An 18,175-nucleotide genomic window follows, 5' to 3' on the forward strand; every position below is an offset into this window, starting at 1 on the left:
GATGTATAATGAATCGCTTTCCTTAAATCAGACATTACAGTTGGATACTGGTCCTCTGCCCAAAACTCCTGACCAGAGCCCAATGAATTATGGCACAGATTCCATTGTGCTTTGCAGGAGCTAAAGCGTTCCAGTCCCTGCTTTCTGTGCCAAGCAGAAGTGTGTGGAAATGTGCTAAATGATTTTTTAAATTTTTTTTTTCCTGCAAGAAACAAAGGATTTTTATGTTGTTTGCCTCTACTGCTTTAACTGATAATTTCCAGGAGGAGATCTGATGTTGAGTGTATAAATTAGTGGCATTACAAGTTGATCAGCCCACACAGAGAAAAGTTTAACAGTGCATTTTAAGATACTAGGAGACCTACCGAGCCAGTAAGCCTCAGGGTGGATTTGTTTTTCCATTTCAGTCCTGCTTTCTCTGGTCATATACTTAGGCTCTTACACGTGTTAACTGCTGCAGTACTCTGAAGATCCCAACTAAAGCTTGTGTTCTGCTCTGTGCCAAGGCAGGTCTGAGGGAAATCACTGAGCCCAGAGTCTTGTGCATTTGGAGCAGTCAGCACATCGCAGTTTGGAGGGCCACATCAGCACTGTTTAAGCTGGCTCACCCACTGCTGGAAATACCTTTGCAGAGTGAACTCTTCTTGGGATGGCTCCAATCCAGCCCTCATCAAAGCTGGTGGAATTGCTCACATTTTCTTAACCAAGATTGGGTCAAACCATCAACTTCCAAAAAAAATCTAGTTAACACTTAGCCAAAGTGACACGGGACATTAATTTTTGGGTGGAAAGCAACTATCTTCCTGTAATACTGTGTTTTTCCTCTTTCTTCTTTCCTGCTGATGTGGCTTGGGGATAGCTGTTTGATGACAGGTAGCAGTCTGAGTATGTGACGCTGAGGAGGAGACCAGCCACCTGTGTGGATTGCTGGATGAGAAATGTGAGATGTTTTCTTTCCCCTATGCTTTTCAGTTATGGTAAAATGACATTTTTCTTTTCCTGTTAATGAATAATCAACAAAGGTTGAAAGCCTTAAGTTGCACAAAGGACTACAGATGCCTGGCGTTGCTGGTAAAGCTCTGCTTTCATTTCTGCTTTCTTTTTCAGAGATCTAGGAACCACCTCTGGCTGAGGTACTTTTCTAGTCCTGGTAGTGGTTTTGAGTGGAAAAGTGCAGGGTATTTGTAAACTGAGTTTCTCAGCTCTGAAACTGGATTGCAGATTGTCTGTGGCGCAAGGTTCTTACCTCAGAGGAAAATTGGTTGAGTGAGCTTAGAGAGCAGTTAAAGACTTCTTAAGACAGGAATCTACTTTTTGAGAAGGATGATTGAACTGAGCAGTTCAGTACTTTTTCTTTAACATTTCATACTGTTTTGTCTGGTAAAGCAGCAGTGGTCTCAAGTACAGGGTTCGGAATCAATAAGTCTCATTTGATGCCTGGAACTTAATTTAAAATAATAATAAAAACCGAAACACCACCTTTCCCCTTAAAAAACCCTGCAAAAATCCCACCAGTTTGCTATTGCAGTGCAGATTCTGATGATTTTTGGTCATCAGAAAATTGAAAGTTGCCCATTTCAGGATTTCATTTACCAGCTACCATTTTTGGTCTTTTCTGATGACTTTATCTCCTAGCAGCTACAATTTCTGCCTCTAAGCTGTTACTTTGGCCGTGGCTGGGTCACTGTACTCAGTCTCCCAGACTTCTGCCTGAAGTGAAAAGAGAGATTGATAGTTGCTTATAGACTATATGGATGTTGTCTACTGACTGTGCCAAGTTATGTGTCATCTCTGCAGCAGAAGCCATTTTATAGGTCCTGTTTTCCAGTCCTGAAGTTATGGCACACAAAGTGTAAAGAAGTTTTTGTTGAGTATGGAAGGCAAAAAGAAAAATGTGTACCTAGACCTGTAGTGGTATATTGAAGTGCCTGATTTTTTGTGACCTCAAATTTCAACTATTTTTTGTGCTTGTATCTTAATAAGTTTGATTTGTTTGATATGTTTTTCCCTGCAGTTATAGATTGATTGCTAGGGGTCAGTACTTCCCTTTTCTTCTGGAACTATTTTGTGTTTTCCTTTGCTAGATAATTGATGAGACCCTCTGAAGAAATCTGTATGATTTGGCAAGAGCAAGCTGCCTTCTTGTGTGGTTGTTCAGAGGATGTTTTACCCTCAGCTTAGACCTTGTGCTTTGGGCTTACATAATTTGTAAAATGCTTTCCTCCAGTACTGACAGAGAGAGAAATTTTGGCAGCACTAGTGGACGTTTCATCTGTGAAGTCAGTACCAAGGCTATAATCAGCCCTGAATTTTTGGGGTCAAGATACTGTACACAGATTCCTGCAGTTCTAAGTAATGTTGGATTTCTAGACTGAAGAGAGTACAAGGGAGTACTTTTGAGATGACTCTTTCTCGTTTTCCAGAATTTAGAAAAGCATTTTATTTAAATGTAATTGCAGGTAGCTCTTTAGATTATTTCTGAAGATGATTACCAGTTGATTAAATTTGACCAGAGTGGAAGTCCAGAAAGCTGTTAAATCAGTTTTGGAACAAAAGACAAAAAATACTTAGAGATGCTTACAAGGGTAAATAATGGGAAGATGAGGAAGACTCAACCTTAAAATCAGTCAAGTACTTGACAGCTAATTCTTTTAAGACTGTTTAAAACTACTGTTCCTGGGGAATTCAGTATCCCTACAGGAAGGGACTACACTGGGATTTGAATGACTTAAATGATGCAAGGAATTTATTACTTCCTCCTCCCATCCCTTCTCTAGTGAGTGTAGCTTGTTTAGGACAGTTCTATATTTTTTTTGGTGTGATTTTTGTTGTTGGTGGTGGTTCTGAGGGATTTTTTTGAACATGAATGAGCCTGGCCAGAAGGACAAAACTCTGGTCTTTAGGATACAATGAGTTTTTCTTGTTGATCACTGTCTACAGTCCTAGGGTTATCCTCTCTGTGGAATTCAGATTTTTTTTCCCAGAGCCAAGATGAGAGCAGGAGACCAGGACGAGGGGATGCTGAGGTACAGGGGCTGTGACTGCAGAAGACAGTGGCTCTTGGGGTCTTAAGGAGCATGAAATGTCCTCCTGATTGGGAAGTGCCCACCCTTTGGCATGGTTAAACCTGGTGGGACAACAACTTGGTAGATACTTCTTTGGGGAGGTGTGAACCCAGCTTTATCTTCCTCTGTGAGGCTGAAGTCAGGGCCTTCAGCTTTATCCCAGACCAGACTGATGGCTCCTGGGCTGTGGTAAGCTCCTGCTCTTCATTTTTAATGAGAAGTCCCTTTCTTGTAAAGCCTGGCACAGGCTTCAGACAAAAATGCTGGTTTTGACGGATCAGCAGTTATCAGCAATGCCATTTTAACCACTGCTGATAACTCCATCTTAAGCATTGGTGATAACTCCATCTTGGGTGCCTTCAGATTCCTGCCGGTCAAACTGAGATGAGGAATGATAAATAGAAACTGGAACTAACTAGTGAAATGGGAACAATGGGTAGTAGAGTGTGGTGCTACCATGAGGAAATTAAAGCCTTGGAAAGCCCTGGTTTTAAAATCTCAGCTGATCCCTGCATTCAGCCTTAGGGTCAATACAATTCTCTTTGCCTAAAACCACATTTGTTTTAGGTTGAATACTTTCCATATGGCTCTCTGGCTGAGCTGGTTCCTTTTGTATCCTTCATCCCTTGCAACTCTCTATTTTAATTGCAGATGAAAGCTGCAGCTTTGACTGGGGAAGCAGAGCTGTTGGGCTGCAGTGTTCTTCCCAGAACATACAGGGGTGCTGAGAGAAATCCAGCACAGTGTGCTTGCACTGCAGCCTAGAAAACTGCAGGCACCTGGGAGAGCGTGGCTGGTTGAGGGGAGATGTTATTCCCCTCAGCCAGGGCTGGGACACTCAGGAGAAGTGTTGAGATCTGGGCATGTAGAGGCTACCAATGGCACATGGGCTCCAGAGAGAGCCTAAGGGAGTGGGGCTGGCCAAGTCTGACAAACAGGAGGACAGGGAAACATCTCTCAGCAGCCAGTTGCTCCTTGTAGGGAGGCTGCAAGAGAGTCGCTTTTTGGTGGGAGCAAGGCACATGTACTGCTGTAACACTGTGCAGAAGCTGCAGGTAGCTCTTTGGGAGGTTTGGGTTGGACATGAGGAAAATGTATGAGAAATAGTGTGGCCAGCAGGACCAGGAAAGGGATCCTGTACTTTGACTGGTGATACTTCCAGTTTTGGGCCCCTCACTACAAAAAAGATATTGAGATGCCAGAGGAAGTCCAGAGAAAGGCAACAAGGCTGGGAAGGATCTGGAGCACAGGTCTTAGAAAAGAACGTTGTCGGAACAGGAGTTGTTGTCAGCCTGGAGAAAAGGTCTCAGGGGACACCTTGTTAATCTCTACAACTGCTTGAAAGAAGGTTGTAGCATGGTGGGAGTCAGTCTCTTCTCCCATCTTTCAGGTGACAGAACAAAAGGAAATGGTCTCAAGTTGCCCAAGAGGTTTAGATTGGATACTAGGGATTTTTTATTCACTGAAAGATCTTTCAAGACTTGCATCAGTGTCACTTCTTAGAAAAATGCTGCTAACTTGTCAGCAAATGATAAAAAATACCCAACTTGCATTAAGTACCTTTTACAGTGCCCAAGGGATCATATAATGGGAGTTTGGGAAGTCAGGAGTTGAGGCAGAGCAGACATTTTAGGTATGAGTCTGTTTGGGAGCAGAACTCTTGGGGAAACCCATTTCTCCATGGGTTTAGGAGAAAAGAACCTGGTTTAAAGAGTAAAACTGTTCTGTGCTTCATTTTACACTTAACTTTAGCTCTTCCCCAAAAGTAATGTACTGGTGTGCCTGAACAAGTGAAAGGGGGTTTAAAGAAGGAAAAGGAAAGGAAAGCTACAAGACATCCCCAGTTTCTGGCAGGAGTCCTTGTATTACGATATGTTTTCACTCTCAAGGTCTTGCACCAGTCTGTCTGAAGGGCCTGGGAAAAGACACTTGTTGAGTATTGTACATCCTGCTCGGAAAGCTTGTTGTTACTCCAATTTGGTTTTACAGGAAAAAAGAAAAAAGCTATAAAATCATGCCCTTTATTCTGATCTTTACAGATGTGCTTGCAACAGACATATGTGGACTGATGTGCGTGTCATGTGCTTCATAGTAACTGTCATGGGGTTTGTGTGTGTTTGTTTATTTTGTGTGTCTTTGGCATAAGACATGCCAAGCAGACCTCTGAGAGTGCGAGCCCAGTCTCCAGATGGCAAGTTACCTTTTCGGTGGAAACCGCCTTATGGAGCAGGCTTCAGAGGTCCACGCAGCAGATCCCAAGGTTATCCCCGTGGATATGGAGAAAGCAGCCGAAGGATGAGCTATGCCCCGATGCCACAAGAGCGACAAAACCAGGAAGCAAGAAAACTAGGTGAGTCAAATTTCCCTGATAGCACCTGGCTGAGCTAGCACACTTCTGTAGTCCCCTGTGGCTGCTAGGTGTGCACATGTCACATGCTGTCCTAGCTATCAAAACCCCTTCTTCCTATAAATTAAAATACTTGTTATAATTGTGTTCTGTATCTTAGCAGAGGGAGGGCATTACACAGAGAATAGGAAATAGTAGGAGAACTTGATGTCAAAGAGACACCATGTGCAAGTTTGTCATATTAACAGCAGACGGAAAGGGTGGAGAGAAGAGCCATAGCTCAGATTCTGCCTGCATGTGGTGGGACCACTCTGAAATCCATTCCTTCTTTTAAATGAAAAAGGTTACAGGAAACCTTCTGTTTTTCCCTGCATGCACAGCCTCTGAATCAGTTCACGTGGTTTCACTGCCATCAAGGAGCTCACAGGGACGGAGCCAACCTGTCTATAGGTCATCTTTAACTAAAAGAAAAGTCACAGGTACGTTTCTTTCACATCTACTGTCAATGAGTGGAGATAATTGGATGCAGAGATAGCTTTGTGATTTTTGCACTGGAAGTCTTTTGGTGCTGGAGCTACTAGGTATTTCATTGTGTGGTAAAGAGCTTGATGGATGTCTCTAATTCTCTAATTCAAGCAGGATTAATAAAGTAATACAACTTTGTAACATGGTTGGTTGAGTTTCTGAGGTCTCGTTTGTTTGGTTGGTTTTTTCTTTAATCTCTTCCTCTCTATCTACTGACAAATGTAATGCATTTCAGTACCTGCTTGAGAAGACTTGACTAAATCAAAGCCAGGACCCCCAAAATGATATGCCTTCTTTTTCCCAGATCTATAACCTGTTTTCTGAAGGGTTGATTACCAGAAGCGTCAACCTGGTCAGCAAAAGTTTTCACTTTCTTTTGGAAAGAAGTTATTACATGCTGTTGACAAAGTTGAAAATGATGAGTGAGATTCTGAGTCATCTCCATGCCAGTGTGCTTTTTTACCCCTTCATATTGTGATGTGAATGGCATGGGAATGGCAAAGTGTTTAGGAGATTTTGATGTTGATGAACACCTGTGCCAGAACTGAGAATTGTGGTTGAACTGTGTTGACATCCCATTTAACACCTTTTCTGGAAAGTTGATGCTCATCCATTTCTCATGCTCACTTTCTTTCTCCAGATTTCTTCCCATTGCAAAACTTTGTAAATAGGCCCCCTAACCTACTTGTGGGTAGTAGATGGGTCCTCTTGGCCATTATTGTATGGTAGCTGTTTGGCTTGGAAAGACTGGAACTGTCTGAAAACCCTCTGTGTTAGAAACCTGTTTGGAAGAGGGGAAATGTGCCTCCCTGCTGCCTGCCATCTGTGCTGGCAGTGCTGGGTTTTGGGCTAATGTGGCACTTGCTGAAGAGAAGGGCAATCTCTCCCTGAATATCAGTCATATATGAGTAAGATCCCTAGAGAATGAGATCATCCTCCAGAGTTTACTGGCTCCTTTCCTTTCCTGAGACATCAATATTTTTTCCAATGTTACTTGTCTATAAAGCTCTGTCTGGAAGGTCATGCCTTGTACATTCTGTGCCTTTGGGAAACTTGGAAATAGTTATTATTATAGTAGTAAGGAAAAGCAATAAATCTTTCATTGGCTAGTAGATGGACTAGACTAAAACAACGCTGATTGACAAATAGAAAAGGGAACCTTATAAAAATTCAAAAATTCAAAACATCAAATTAGTTTCACTTAATTTTAGAATTTTGTAAATTATTTTCAGAAGGTACTCTGATATGTCAAAACAGCTCACTTCAATGATTTTTTCTTTTCTTTTTTTCTTGTATACCATAAAAAAATTAAAGCTGAATTCAAACAACCTCTTTGAAGCACTCAAAAACATAAAATATATACTAATTTTCCCTTGTAAAATTTTTTTTGAAGGTTTTATTGCCCTTCAAAATGAAACCTGTTTTTAAAATCTCAGAATTTTCTTTGAGACAAAAATTCTGCTCTCCAGGTACCTCTAGCAGCACATTCACCAGAGATGATGAATATTAGTGTGTTAATATAACATTTGCTGTGAGTAACAGTTTGGGGGTTAGTAGAATTTTGAAGGACCGGAGAATGTATTAGTACTGTGGTCTTGCAGGCACACAGCTAACAAAAGGCATTATCTTTCCATGAAATACCATCAGTAATCAATGTAATTAGTTTTCCACTCCCACCTGTATTTCTAAATCAACTGTGATGTGTGAATTTCATAGTGTCAGTTGAAGATATTTGCTGTTTTTTATGAGAACTCCAATGTTGTTAGTGATGTGCTGTTCTGTTTTGCCATTTCAGAGGAGGAGGAGGTGGAGGTGGCACAAGACATAACTGTTCGAGTTATGTCCTCTCAGTCTGTGCTTGTTACTTGGACAGACCCACTGTATGAAAAGAGGAAGGTTGCAGCAAATAGGTACTTCGTCCTGGGTTATTTAAATGGGTGTTGGAGGGGAACTGCTGCCAATGCTCTACTGAATGCTTTTGCATTTATTTAATTGCTGTTGGTCATGAGAATAATTTAGCTTGCCTCCTAGTGCCCTGCTCATTAGCATTTAGAGATCTGTATGAGTGTTGTACTACAGGGGTTTACATCTCTTCTGAAATGATGCCAGAACCAGCTCGGGTATTTGGCTGTTCCAGTGTTGGTATGCCACCACAACCAGCAAATCCCCAAAGATGCATGGGGAAAGAAGGAGTGGGGAACACAGCAGAGCCCACGGAGGTGAGGTGTTGAGTTGAGTTGTCAAAACAGACTAAGCTTTGAGATGACCATACTGTGGGTGGAGGAACCGTCACTGCAGTAGGAAAGACACCCATCATTGCACCCTGCATCCTCTGACCTCCTAGAAGCTCCATGCAGCTGAGGCTGAACAGGCTGGGGCTCCTGTGAGTGAGAACTTGGCTTGTGGCAGCATGCTATAGCAGTTGGAGACCAAAACAAACAAGGAAATAGGCTGGAAACTGCCAAAGATCTGAAAGTACTGGGTTGTGTTGCTGAGCCTGGGAACGCTGAAGAGCTGTGCAAACTGGCGCTGAAATACCCTGAGAGTCAGAGCAGGAAAGCTTGCAGTTTTAAATGTTCTATATTTCTTTGTGGAAGCAGTTATCTAGGCAGACAGGTGGGAACTGAGCCACTGATGCTGTTGTGGGAGCAAGGGCCTGCCATCAATCCAGCCATGCTCATGGCCACAAGGCAGTGAGATGGTGGTGTGGAACCCCAAGGATGCCTGCCTCAGTTCACAAAATCCTGCAGCTTTCCCCCAGGGAAGAGGGTGTTTTGAGTCTTGAAAGAGCGGTCCATCCTTTGGGATGAAAACAGTCATACTTCATTAGAGGAAGGAAAAAATACAGTGGGTTTTGTTGTTGGTACTTTGTTGTTTGCATTTCAATAGGTTCCTCCCTAAGCCCCACAAGGCTACTTGAGGTCAAAGCATCCCTGTCCCACTCTGGTTCTGCTAATGCTAAGCTTTCACATGTGAACTTTTATTTTCCTGTGTTTCTGATGCCAGGCAGTATAATGTTCGCTATCGGGAAAAGGGGGAATCGGCAAGGTGGGATTACAAGCAGGTGTCCAACCGGCGGGCACTGGTGGAGAACCTCATGCCAGACACTATGTACGAGTTTGCCATCCAAATCTTGGAGGGAGAAAAGGAAGGCAAATGGAGTGTGTCTGTTTACCAGCGGACCCCAGAGGCAGGTATGCATTCAAAGGGTCATTGGGGTAACACAAAGTTGTAGGGTTTGAGCTGTGGAATAGGGCTGACTTAAGGCCAGAAAGAGCCAAGTGATTGATTGGGGCAGCAGAGGGTTGAGAGTATGGGAAAGGCCTCAGTGCTGCTGCCAGCATCCCTGTGGTGGTGAAGCACACCAGGGGAACACACCCAAGTGCTCATGTGGTACAAGGAAAGCAAGGGGAGGTGGCTTAGGTATTTTTGTGGGATGAGTTCTCCGACCCCTACAGCTAGATGTGTCCCTTCCTTTGAGAAGAGTAACCTGGCTTCCATTCCTTTCTGTGGAGAGCAAATTTAAATCCTCCCTCCTCCATGGAGAAGCTGTCAAGCCCCTTTGGTACAGGGAAGTGGTCCATAACAACCAAATTACTGTGTCATTCCAGCTAAGCCACAATAGCAGTCTTGTGCAGACCTCCTGTTCTTAAAAATATGGAATAAAATTTCACTATGGCAGTCTGAGAGAGAGATGTGACAGAAACAAGCATGGACCTGAGCCATGTGTACTCTTCATGTTTATCTTGGAAGTAGCTGTATAGGAATCTCTGCTATGGAGCAAAAGGTGTAGGCTGTTGTTCTGACTTGCTCCTTTTGCGTATGACTGCTTCCCAGCTCCTGCCAGTGCACCTGAAAATTTGGATGTTTGGCCATTAAAGGGGAAACCAACCTCTGTAGCAGCATCCTGGGATGCTCTTCCAGAGAGCGAAGGAAAAGTCAAAGGTGAGTCTTCACTGTTGGTTTCTAACTCCCTCAAGGAGCTGGTGGTCTCAAAGGCAGCTGCTGCCCTGCAGTAAGCTGGAACTTGGCTGTGCCAGGATTCTTTCACTTGATTAAACCCAAGCAAGATCTTCACATTTCCAGCCCAGTGTCTCTACAGTGCCACCAAGAAGCCACCATCACTGTCTGCCTGGGATATCACAGAGGTTCCTGGGTTATCATGCATGCACACTTTATCTCTTCTTCCATTAATAGACAGGTCAAAAATGAGGCTTGAGAAGGAAGTTTCCAGAAAGATTTTTAAGAATTAGTTGAAGAGGAAAAAATGTTGGGTAATTGCCAAGAAAGTGAGTGGGTTTATGTTGTGTTTTATTTCTAGTTTGTCATGGAAGGAAATCCTCAGCTTAAGAAGCAAGCACAAATCTGATTTCAGCAGACATCATGCATAAATCTTGTGTACTATAGTGTTATTGTACACAGTCATAAACATAATTTGCCAGTTGGCTAAGTTTTGCATAGAATTAAAGAAAAAGAAAAAGCTCTTTCTGGGATTTTTTTCCCCCTGTTTCCCTCTGAAAACGAGGCTGATTTTTTATCCTCTTGTTCTTCAGTGGTTAATAGGATTGTGTTCTCAAATTACACAAGTTTTTGGAGGTCACTTATCACCACTACAGCATCTCAGGACTTGAAAAATCGTTGGCCTGGAGGGAGGTACACCATGTCTGGAAGACCTACTTTATGTATTCTTTAGGGCAGTGGTGGAATTCCTTCTTTTTTTGAAGTCAGTAGAAGTCATGCCAATTGCTTCAATGTAGCTGCAGTTGTATCCAAGAATCATTATTTCTGTAAGAAGGGTCATGCAAGGACATTATCTTATATTTCAAGTCTGCTCCTAATTTTGACCAATCTGTAGCACTTTGTGCAGTTTTGTCTGCATTGTTATTAGATGATTCATCCAAGGCAATCATTTTAAAGATACCTAATATTCAAGGGCTGAATGCTTACACACATCTAACATATCATTGTTTGAGTATGAAGTGTTACAGGAGAGGTCTTATTTTTAAACGAAATAAATGGCAAGATATTTTTATTGGCTAACTAAAATCACGGATTTAGCATTTTGTGGTCATTTTGATAGCTTGTGGTAATCAGGAATTTTTGTCTTTTGATCCTTTTGTTTTTCACCCTGTCCTTTTATGTATTTATACCATGTATAAAAATAATGGGGGAAAATGTTCTCCAGTAGCCATTTGATAGTTATCAGAAGCTGCACCAGTGTCTCTGCCATGAAAGCAACTCCTGTGTAAAAAAAAAAAGGAAAGAAGTTTCAAACAAAAAAAATTCATGCCTTCTGATACCTTGATTTGTTTTTCAATGAAGCATTAAATGCATTTGCATATAAAATATTGATGATTTTTTCCTTGATTTTGATGAACTGTGCATGGCTTATTTCATAACACAATGAATATGGGCTCACTTTCAAGAAAAAAAACCCATGCCATTATGTTTTAGAGTTTTCTCATTGTGGCACTGTGGCTCCTCAGGTATTGTTGTGGGGTTTTGTGTAGAGAGAAAGATGGAAGCCCATAAAATTTATTATCAAAACCCTGTTTTGTCTGATACCTGTGCCTCTTACAGAGGATTTGAAAAGAAAACAGCTTGCACGTGTCTGAGTTCTCATCTACACTCCTTGGGAGTATAATGGAAAGATTTCTCTTTGTGCCCAGAATTGTTCCTATAGGGGTAAAATTTCTCTCAATGCAGAAAGCTAAGGCAGAGCACAGGTATCACAGTAATTCAAAACTCAAAGGTGAGAACAGGGTGAGCTTCAAAGTGGTGACCAGACCTTGCTTTGCTCTGTCTGCTGTGGTGTTTGGCCGTAGCTCTGGTTAAGCACAGTGTGTCATATTTTGATTTTGTTGGACAGACGTGATGTTGCTACCATTTGGCAAATCTCCAGTGCTGATATTATCTGGTAGAAGTATCTCTTCTAAATAAGAACAAATATTCAACTTAACCTACATATATACATGTATCTCTCTCTCATGTCTTTATACTCCAGCTGTTGACTCGGCGTGCATTGCTAGTGTATTAATTTTAGTAATGCACGTTCTAATTCATCCTACCCATACAGTCTGTCCGCTGGAAACAGGACTGTTTTCAGTTTCCTCCTTCCAACCGTCTGCCAAATCATTTCAGAATACATTCTTTCATACGCCCCGGCTCTCAAGCCATTTGGAGCAAAGTCCATCACCTACTCTGGAGCTACAACATCAGCCATAATAGACGGTCTGCAGGCCGGGGAGCGCTATATTTTCAAAATTCGTGCAGCAAACAGGAGGGGACCGGGTCCTCAGTCAAAAGCCTTCAGTGTCGCCATCCCAGCAGGTGAGCACCAAGCCATGAACCAATGCTGTAGTTCACTCACTCCTGCCTTGGTCCCAGCTGTGTCAATTCTTACTGACTCAACTCCTCTGCACTCTGTCTGACCCATGGGATTTCACTTCCTTAATATTGTTTCTGCTTGCTCTTTTCATCATTATATTGTCCAAATAAGTCTTTGCCACTCTGCAGCATGCAAAAGGACATTTTTATGCACATTTTAGCCTCTTAAATAAATGCATGCCATAATCTATGACAACATTATGTGCTCTTATTATCCAAAGGCCAAAAAATGTAATGCTTTGGGTCTTTTGCTGCTCTGCTCCTGACAGCTCTCACTCTTGAACGTCACTTAGTGTCTTACTTGGATACTACTCCTTGTGTTTGGCTCTTGCCGAAAAGTTACTCTTGTTGGGTTAGAATATTTGCTGGGTTAGCTAAAAAGGTGGGACACAGCCTTACATGGGATAATACAGCACCATACCACCAACATGACTAAATTTTGCTTTGAAGATTTGGTTCCCTTGAAAGGGTATTGCAGTCCCTGATTTTAGATATTTGATATTAATTGGTCTAAGTTTTATCCAAGATACAGTAATTCCACATAGATACCTTCCTACAACCCAAAACTTATCTTGGCTGGACTCCACAGCCTCGTTAATACAGAAATAATTATTGTCTCATGTTCTCATAAGTTGTTGTGTTATTGCTACCTGGCTGGTTTCTGCTTTTGGTCAGTTTTTGTGAATCTTCTATTGTTGTAAATAAACACTTTTCTTTTTACCCCTAGCTGCTCAGGAGGATTCAGTCGCTCAGCAAAAGACAAATATTCAAGAGAATTCAGAGGCTAAAAAGACTGGGAATGCTGGCTTATCTCCTCCTCAAAGTTCTTCTGTTTCTTCAAAAGCCCAGCTGTCACCTTCTTCTAAGCAGCTGTCTGTTCATTCACCTGCTGTTAGTGATAAAAAGAATCTTCTTTCTGAATATAAGAATAAAATCTTGACTCGAGGAGTCCTAAGTAAATCCCAGTTACCTTCTAGAAGGACAGGAGAGCTGGAACCTGACCTCCAATCCACTGAGGTGACAGATGATAGCGATTCCTCCCAGGAAGCTACAGCGTCACCGCCAAAAGCCCAGGACCAGAGGAGGAATGTTAAACCCTTGTCCCCCAGTCGGCCAGTCCATCCTGTCCTTGCCTCAGGGAGGACATCTGTTCGAACCCACACATCTGAGATGTCAAGCCAGACGAGCACAGAGAAACGTGAGCCACCAGCACTGTTACCATCATCAGCACAACAGTCTTCTGCATCGTCTGTTCCCAGATACACAGATAATGAAACAAAGCAATTAAGGCAAAGCAACACCAATGTGCCTTCTAAGACCTCTTCCCATCCTCTGCCCTCCAGAAATAATGGCCTTGCGAGTAATGTGGAAGAGAAGCCTGACCCCATGCTGGTGAAAGTATCTTCTAAAACTTCAGAGCCTGGTCACCAGGCCTTGCCATCAAATCGACAGTCTGCTGTCTCTCACGAGGGTGTCTTGGGCCACCGCAGTAGGTCAGGCTCTCTAGGTCATTCACGTCAAGCTGCTTCCAAATCAGCAGATTCCCATGCTCATGACACCCATAATGAGTTTGACAGTGAAGAAGCAGAGGACAGAGCTAGACAGCCCAGTTCTAGGTCACAGCAAACAAGGCTATCCTCAGGCTCCAGTTCCCACACATGGAAGGATTCAAAATCAGCTGCGGTGGCAGTCTCATCAAGGTCTGCTGTTCCTGGTTACACTTCACCTCACTCTCGCTCCTCCACCAATGCCAAATCCAAGGGAAAGGATGTTGATAAGAATTATAGGGAAGACTCACAAGATGAAAACCCCTTATTTCCTTCTTTGCCTTCTTCCAGGCAGTCTTCTTCAGCAATCTATTCCAAGAGAAGAAATCCTCAGGTCAATTCCAATTCTCACCCCAGAGACACACATGGTGAAAAATCACCCCACTCTGACTCAGAAGAACAACAAAGTCAAACAGCTGCTCCAGAAAAGCATTCTCTTTTGCAGTCTTCTCTTTCCAAATACAAACCTGAAGAGCAGGGCAATCGAGAGGTAAAAGAAACGCTTGCTCACTCAAAACCAAGAGAATTTTTGCCTAGAAAGACATTATCTTCTCATCTTCCAGTGGAGAAGACCTCCCACTCAGAGCCTCCACAGAGAGCACAAACCAGTCCTTCCATACTGCATTCAAGGGGCCGGCGCCTCCCATCTCACGTCTCATCCCAAAGTAATGAAGAGTTACAGGAAGATGATGATGAGGATGGAACAGAGGGCAGTGACAGAGCAAGCAGGCGCTCTGTGTTTCTCAAAGAGGTGTCCTCTTCTAGGGGATTATCTGCATCTTTCTCTCAGGGAAGCTCAAGTTCATCTCAATCAAAGCAACAGCATCCAGGTTCTCAGGTACATTCCAACAAACCAAAACATACTGGGCCAGACTCCAGTTCTGCCAGTGATACAGCAAAAGGCAACCACTATAATCAAAGGTTGTCACCCACTTCGAGACAAGCTCGTCCTTCACTACCTGCTCGCTCAGGAGCTACTACAAGAACAGCATCTCAAACAGAGAAAAAATACGGCCTGTTACCCTCAAAACTGTCTAACACTGAACTTCCTCAAAAAGTTCCTTCCCCCTCTTCATCTAAATCTCATCAGTCAGTTTCTAATGAAGAAGATGATTATTACAGTGAATATGACCAGAAAGAAATGGAAGAGAAACCCACATCTTTGGCAGCAAAACGGTCCCCTTCTGTTTCTAGAGGTAGCAAAAATGTATATGAAGACACTGCTAACAATAAAAGAAAATCTATGGACACTCTTCTACTTCACAAAGTAAGTTCTGAAGAAGAAGAGATGGGAAAACCTTCTATATTAAAACTGTCTTCTCCAGAATCACCAAGAAACTCTGACGTAGCATCACAGATTACCCAGTCCTCAAACAAACATACCCCATCTAAACCAAACTTTGTCTGGCCACGTTCTTCTGCATCTACCACCACACACACCATTTCTCCAGCAATTTCTTCCACTTTATCTCCTCGTCAGCGACTACTGAACTCCAGGCTAGGAAGCCCTTCTCAGCGGCAATTTGTTAGACCTCCTTATAGATCAGGTATCCTGCCTTTATTGTACTAATATCATTAATTGTGTTCTTCCCAAGATCAGCAGTTAGATGAAAAGTCCTCCAGCAGGATGCAGGTTCAGTTACTTAGTATAATGTGTTGCTCTTTATTTTGGTGGTTTCTGGGAAGCCCAGTCCTTGAGGACATTGCCTGTTTGGTGGTGCCCCAAGCCCTTTCTCCTGTAGTCTGATCTGCATGGGATCACAGAGAGGGTGACAGAGTTAGGTGCTAAATTGGAAAAGTTCCTTATCAAGAAATGACTTCACAAAATGATCATTGAAAGCCCTTTTGGACTCAGAATATGACAACCTCTCAGGTATGTAGCTCTTCATCGTGCATTGCAGAAAGGCCTTTGTAGGTTCCAAAGCTGCCCATGCCTAGTGAGGCGTTTCTTCATGATGCCCTGGCATTCCATGTTTTCTTTGATGAGTTTTTAAGCCACTTTCCTCTTTTTTCTAAGTGACAGCTCGGGGTTGCCCATACCTGTTGAGGACTGTACCCATCACAGCCAGGCCATCTAATACCTTTATGGCTGTGATTTACCCCAAAAGTTAGAGACTTGCTTTCTGACAGAATATCTGTGGACCTGGGTAGTAGAATAGAAGGTCCACTACACATCAAGGTATTGATTCCTCATGTCACCTATGGAAAATCCCTGACAGCCTCAGTGACTTGGCTAGGTAGAAATACCTTTTCTCCCTCCAATGCATGGACATTCAAAATAGTATTTAGTGACCTGAGTGTTTTAGTAAATACCTTCTGTGTTATCTGTAGATAGTAATGTTTTGTTTTAAGTGGCCTCACTGTTACACAATGAGGACTGTGCAGCTGGGTTGTTGCATCTGATATGCTTTAGTCAGACTCTGTGTTGTGTAGAGGTTCACCAGATTAAAGAGCTTTATGATGGGAGTAGACCTTGAATAATACCATGGGGGATGAGATGTATGGCATGAAAAAAATAACAGATTTCTGTATGGAGGTTATTTAAGGTTACTACTAGCAATGCAATTGTAAAGTTATAGCTCACAAGTATTCAGTTAATTTTTTTCCAGTCTATATTTTTTCCCATTGTATTTTTCTAAAAGCATATCTCTGAGATAAGATGAAAATTGCTGCCCTTTCAGAGCTGGGGGGCCTACAGCTCAGTGCTACTGCTTGTCCGCTTGCAACCTGAGTGTGCTTCTGTTTAGCAGTGGTTTTTCAGCTAGAGAAGGAGATTCCTTCCTTTTCCAGGTTAAGAAAAATAGGTGTAGAGAAAACTCCCATGCTCTCTCCTTTCAGTTTGTCACTACAGCTTTGTATAAGGATAGGATTGCACAAGGATTGTGTTTAATAATGGTTTCTTCCTCCATTCCATTTCTGAAATGCTTACAAAGATGACAAACATTTTAATGACTGTAGTGCCATGAAGAAATGTTGCCCTGCTTTCTTAAAAAAAAAATAGAGGGAATAGAGAAACCAAATAAACAAATGACAGAGATGAATAATGAGTGTTTAACCTCTTCAGAAAAAGCAATTTCAAATTCTTGTATCAGCTGCAAAAATCTGACAGTGTCACAGCAGTTGCTCCAAGAAGAAATGGAGTGCCTGGTTTGTGGAGTATGGTGAGGCCTCTTTCTGCTCTTGTTTATATTCAGATCAGCCAGGAAATGTATTTACTTGCAATTTAAAATATGGCTTGTAGGTTGCACAGCTTTCTTCAGAATAGTGTTTTCTTCCCTGTTTCAGGTCATAATGGCAGACCAAATCTTACAACAAAAAATGGAAATGGAAAAGTAATCCCCGGTAATAATGGAAAACCAAGCGGACAGAAAGTAATCAATGGCCCTCAAGGAGCAAAGTGGGTAGGGTGACCTTCTCTTTAAATTCAAGATGTTTTGGCCTTTTATTTTACTTGTATTTTTATTAAGAAAAGACAGGCAATCAGTGTCCTTAGTCAATGCAGCTGTAATGGGAAGCTATACTTAGTGGTTTACTTTCCACTCTTCCACTGAAAACTAATGAAAAAATTTGAGTTTTAACATTTTAAATTTAAAGCCTGATGGGTTGAATTTTAAACTATAACATTTCTCCTGTAAAATTTAGAGAAGCATTCTATCGTCAGAGTCAGTGAGATTTGTGCTCCCCAGTGACTCAGAGACTCTTGACACAGTGGGCTCTTGTCTGCTGTGCAGAGTGAGTGGAGACTGCCTGGGATAGGTGCTGTGAAGGATGTGTTCAGCAATGCTTCTCCCAGACTCGTGCTCCAGGTAGAAGCTCCCGAGCAAGACTTCTGAACAAAAAGTGACTCCATAACTGTCACGATGCTTTAAATGCACTTATGTAGTTTTTGCCACTCTTACATACGTGTTTCCAGAGGTATATGCAGAAGAGCTCAGATGCCATTGATAGGACAGCCCCACAAGCTGCATATATGTTCACACCTTGTCTTTTGAAATCCTTTACATTGAGTTTTTAACCAAGAAAAGTAAGGGAAGGACCTGGTGCTTCCTGCATGTTTTCCCAAGTGCTGAGCAGTAGGAGTCTGTGATCAGCCTCCCTGGCAGCAGTAGAGCTGCTTGCACATGGCATGACACATAATGACATTTATTTCATGGCCTCTTCAATGGTACCATTTTCATTAGAGGAACATTGAATGGTGCATTAGGTGTGTCACATTCAAGGGAGGCATTTTGAAAAGCCTGCCCAAAGTCCTTCAAATGGACTCCAGAAAGTGGGCTAGAAAGGTCCTTGGAATGCCGTGGGGC

At 42.4% G+C, this 18,175-nt stretch overlaps 1 protein-coding gene across 1 annotated transcript in view; it reads left to right on the forward strand.

Annotated features, from left to right (window-relative positions):
* Nucleotides 1-5,196: 5,196 nt before the first annotated feature.
* FNDC1 (fibronectin type III domain containing 1) overlaps nucleotides 5,197-18,175 on the forward strand; it is a 38,489-nt gene continuing 25,510 nt past the window's right edge. Inside the window, exons 1-8 of the mRNA XM_033512772.1 lie at nucleotides 5,197-5,415; nucleotides 5,793-5,891; nucleotides 7,733-7,847; nucleotides 8,944-9,131; nucleotides 9,775-9,882; nucleotides 12,079-12,267; nucleotides 13,052-15,418; nucleotides 17,157-17,272. Of these exons, the coding sequence (XP_033368663.1) occupies nucleotides 5,214-5,415; nucleotides 5,793-5,891; nucleotides 7,733-7,847; nucleotides 8,944-9,131; nucleotides 9,775-9,882; nucleotides 12,079-12,267; nucleotides 13,052-15,418; nucleotides 17,157-17,272 (3,384 nt within the window). The 5' untranslated portion in view covers nucleotides 5,197-5,213. The remainder of the gene's footprint in view (nucleotides 5,416-5,792; nucleotides 5,892-7,732; nucleotides 7,848-8,943; nucleotides 9,132-9,774; nucleotides 9,883-12,078; nucleotides 12,268-13,051; nucleotides 15,419-17,156; nucleotides 17,273-18,175) is intronic.

Source organism: Parus major, chromosome 3 (genome assembly GCF_001522545.3).
Source record: "Parus major isolate Abel chromosome 3, Parus_major1.1, whole genome shotgun sequence".
NCBI classification, from domain to species: Eukaryota; Metazoa; Chordata; class Aves; order Passeriformes; family Paridae; genus Parus; species Parus major.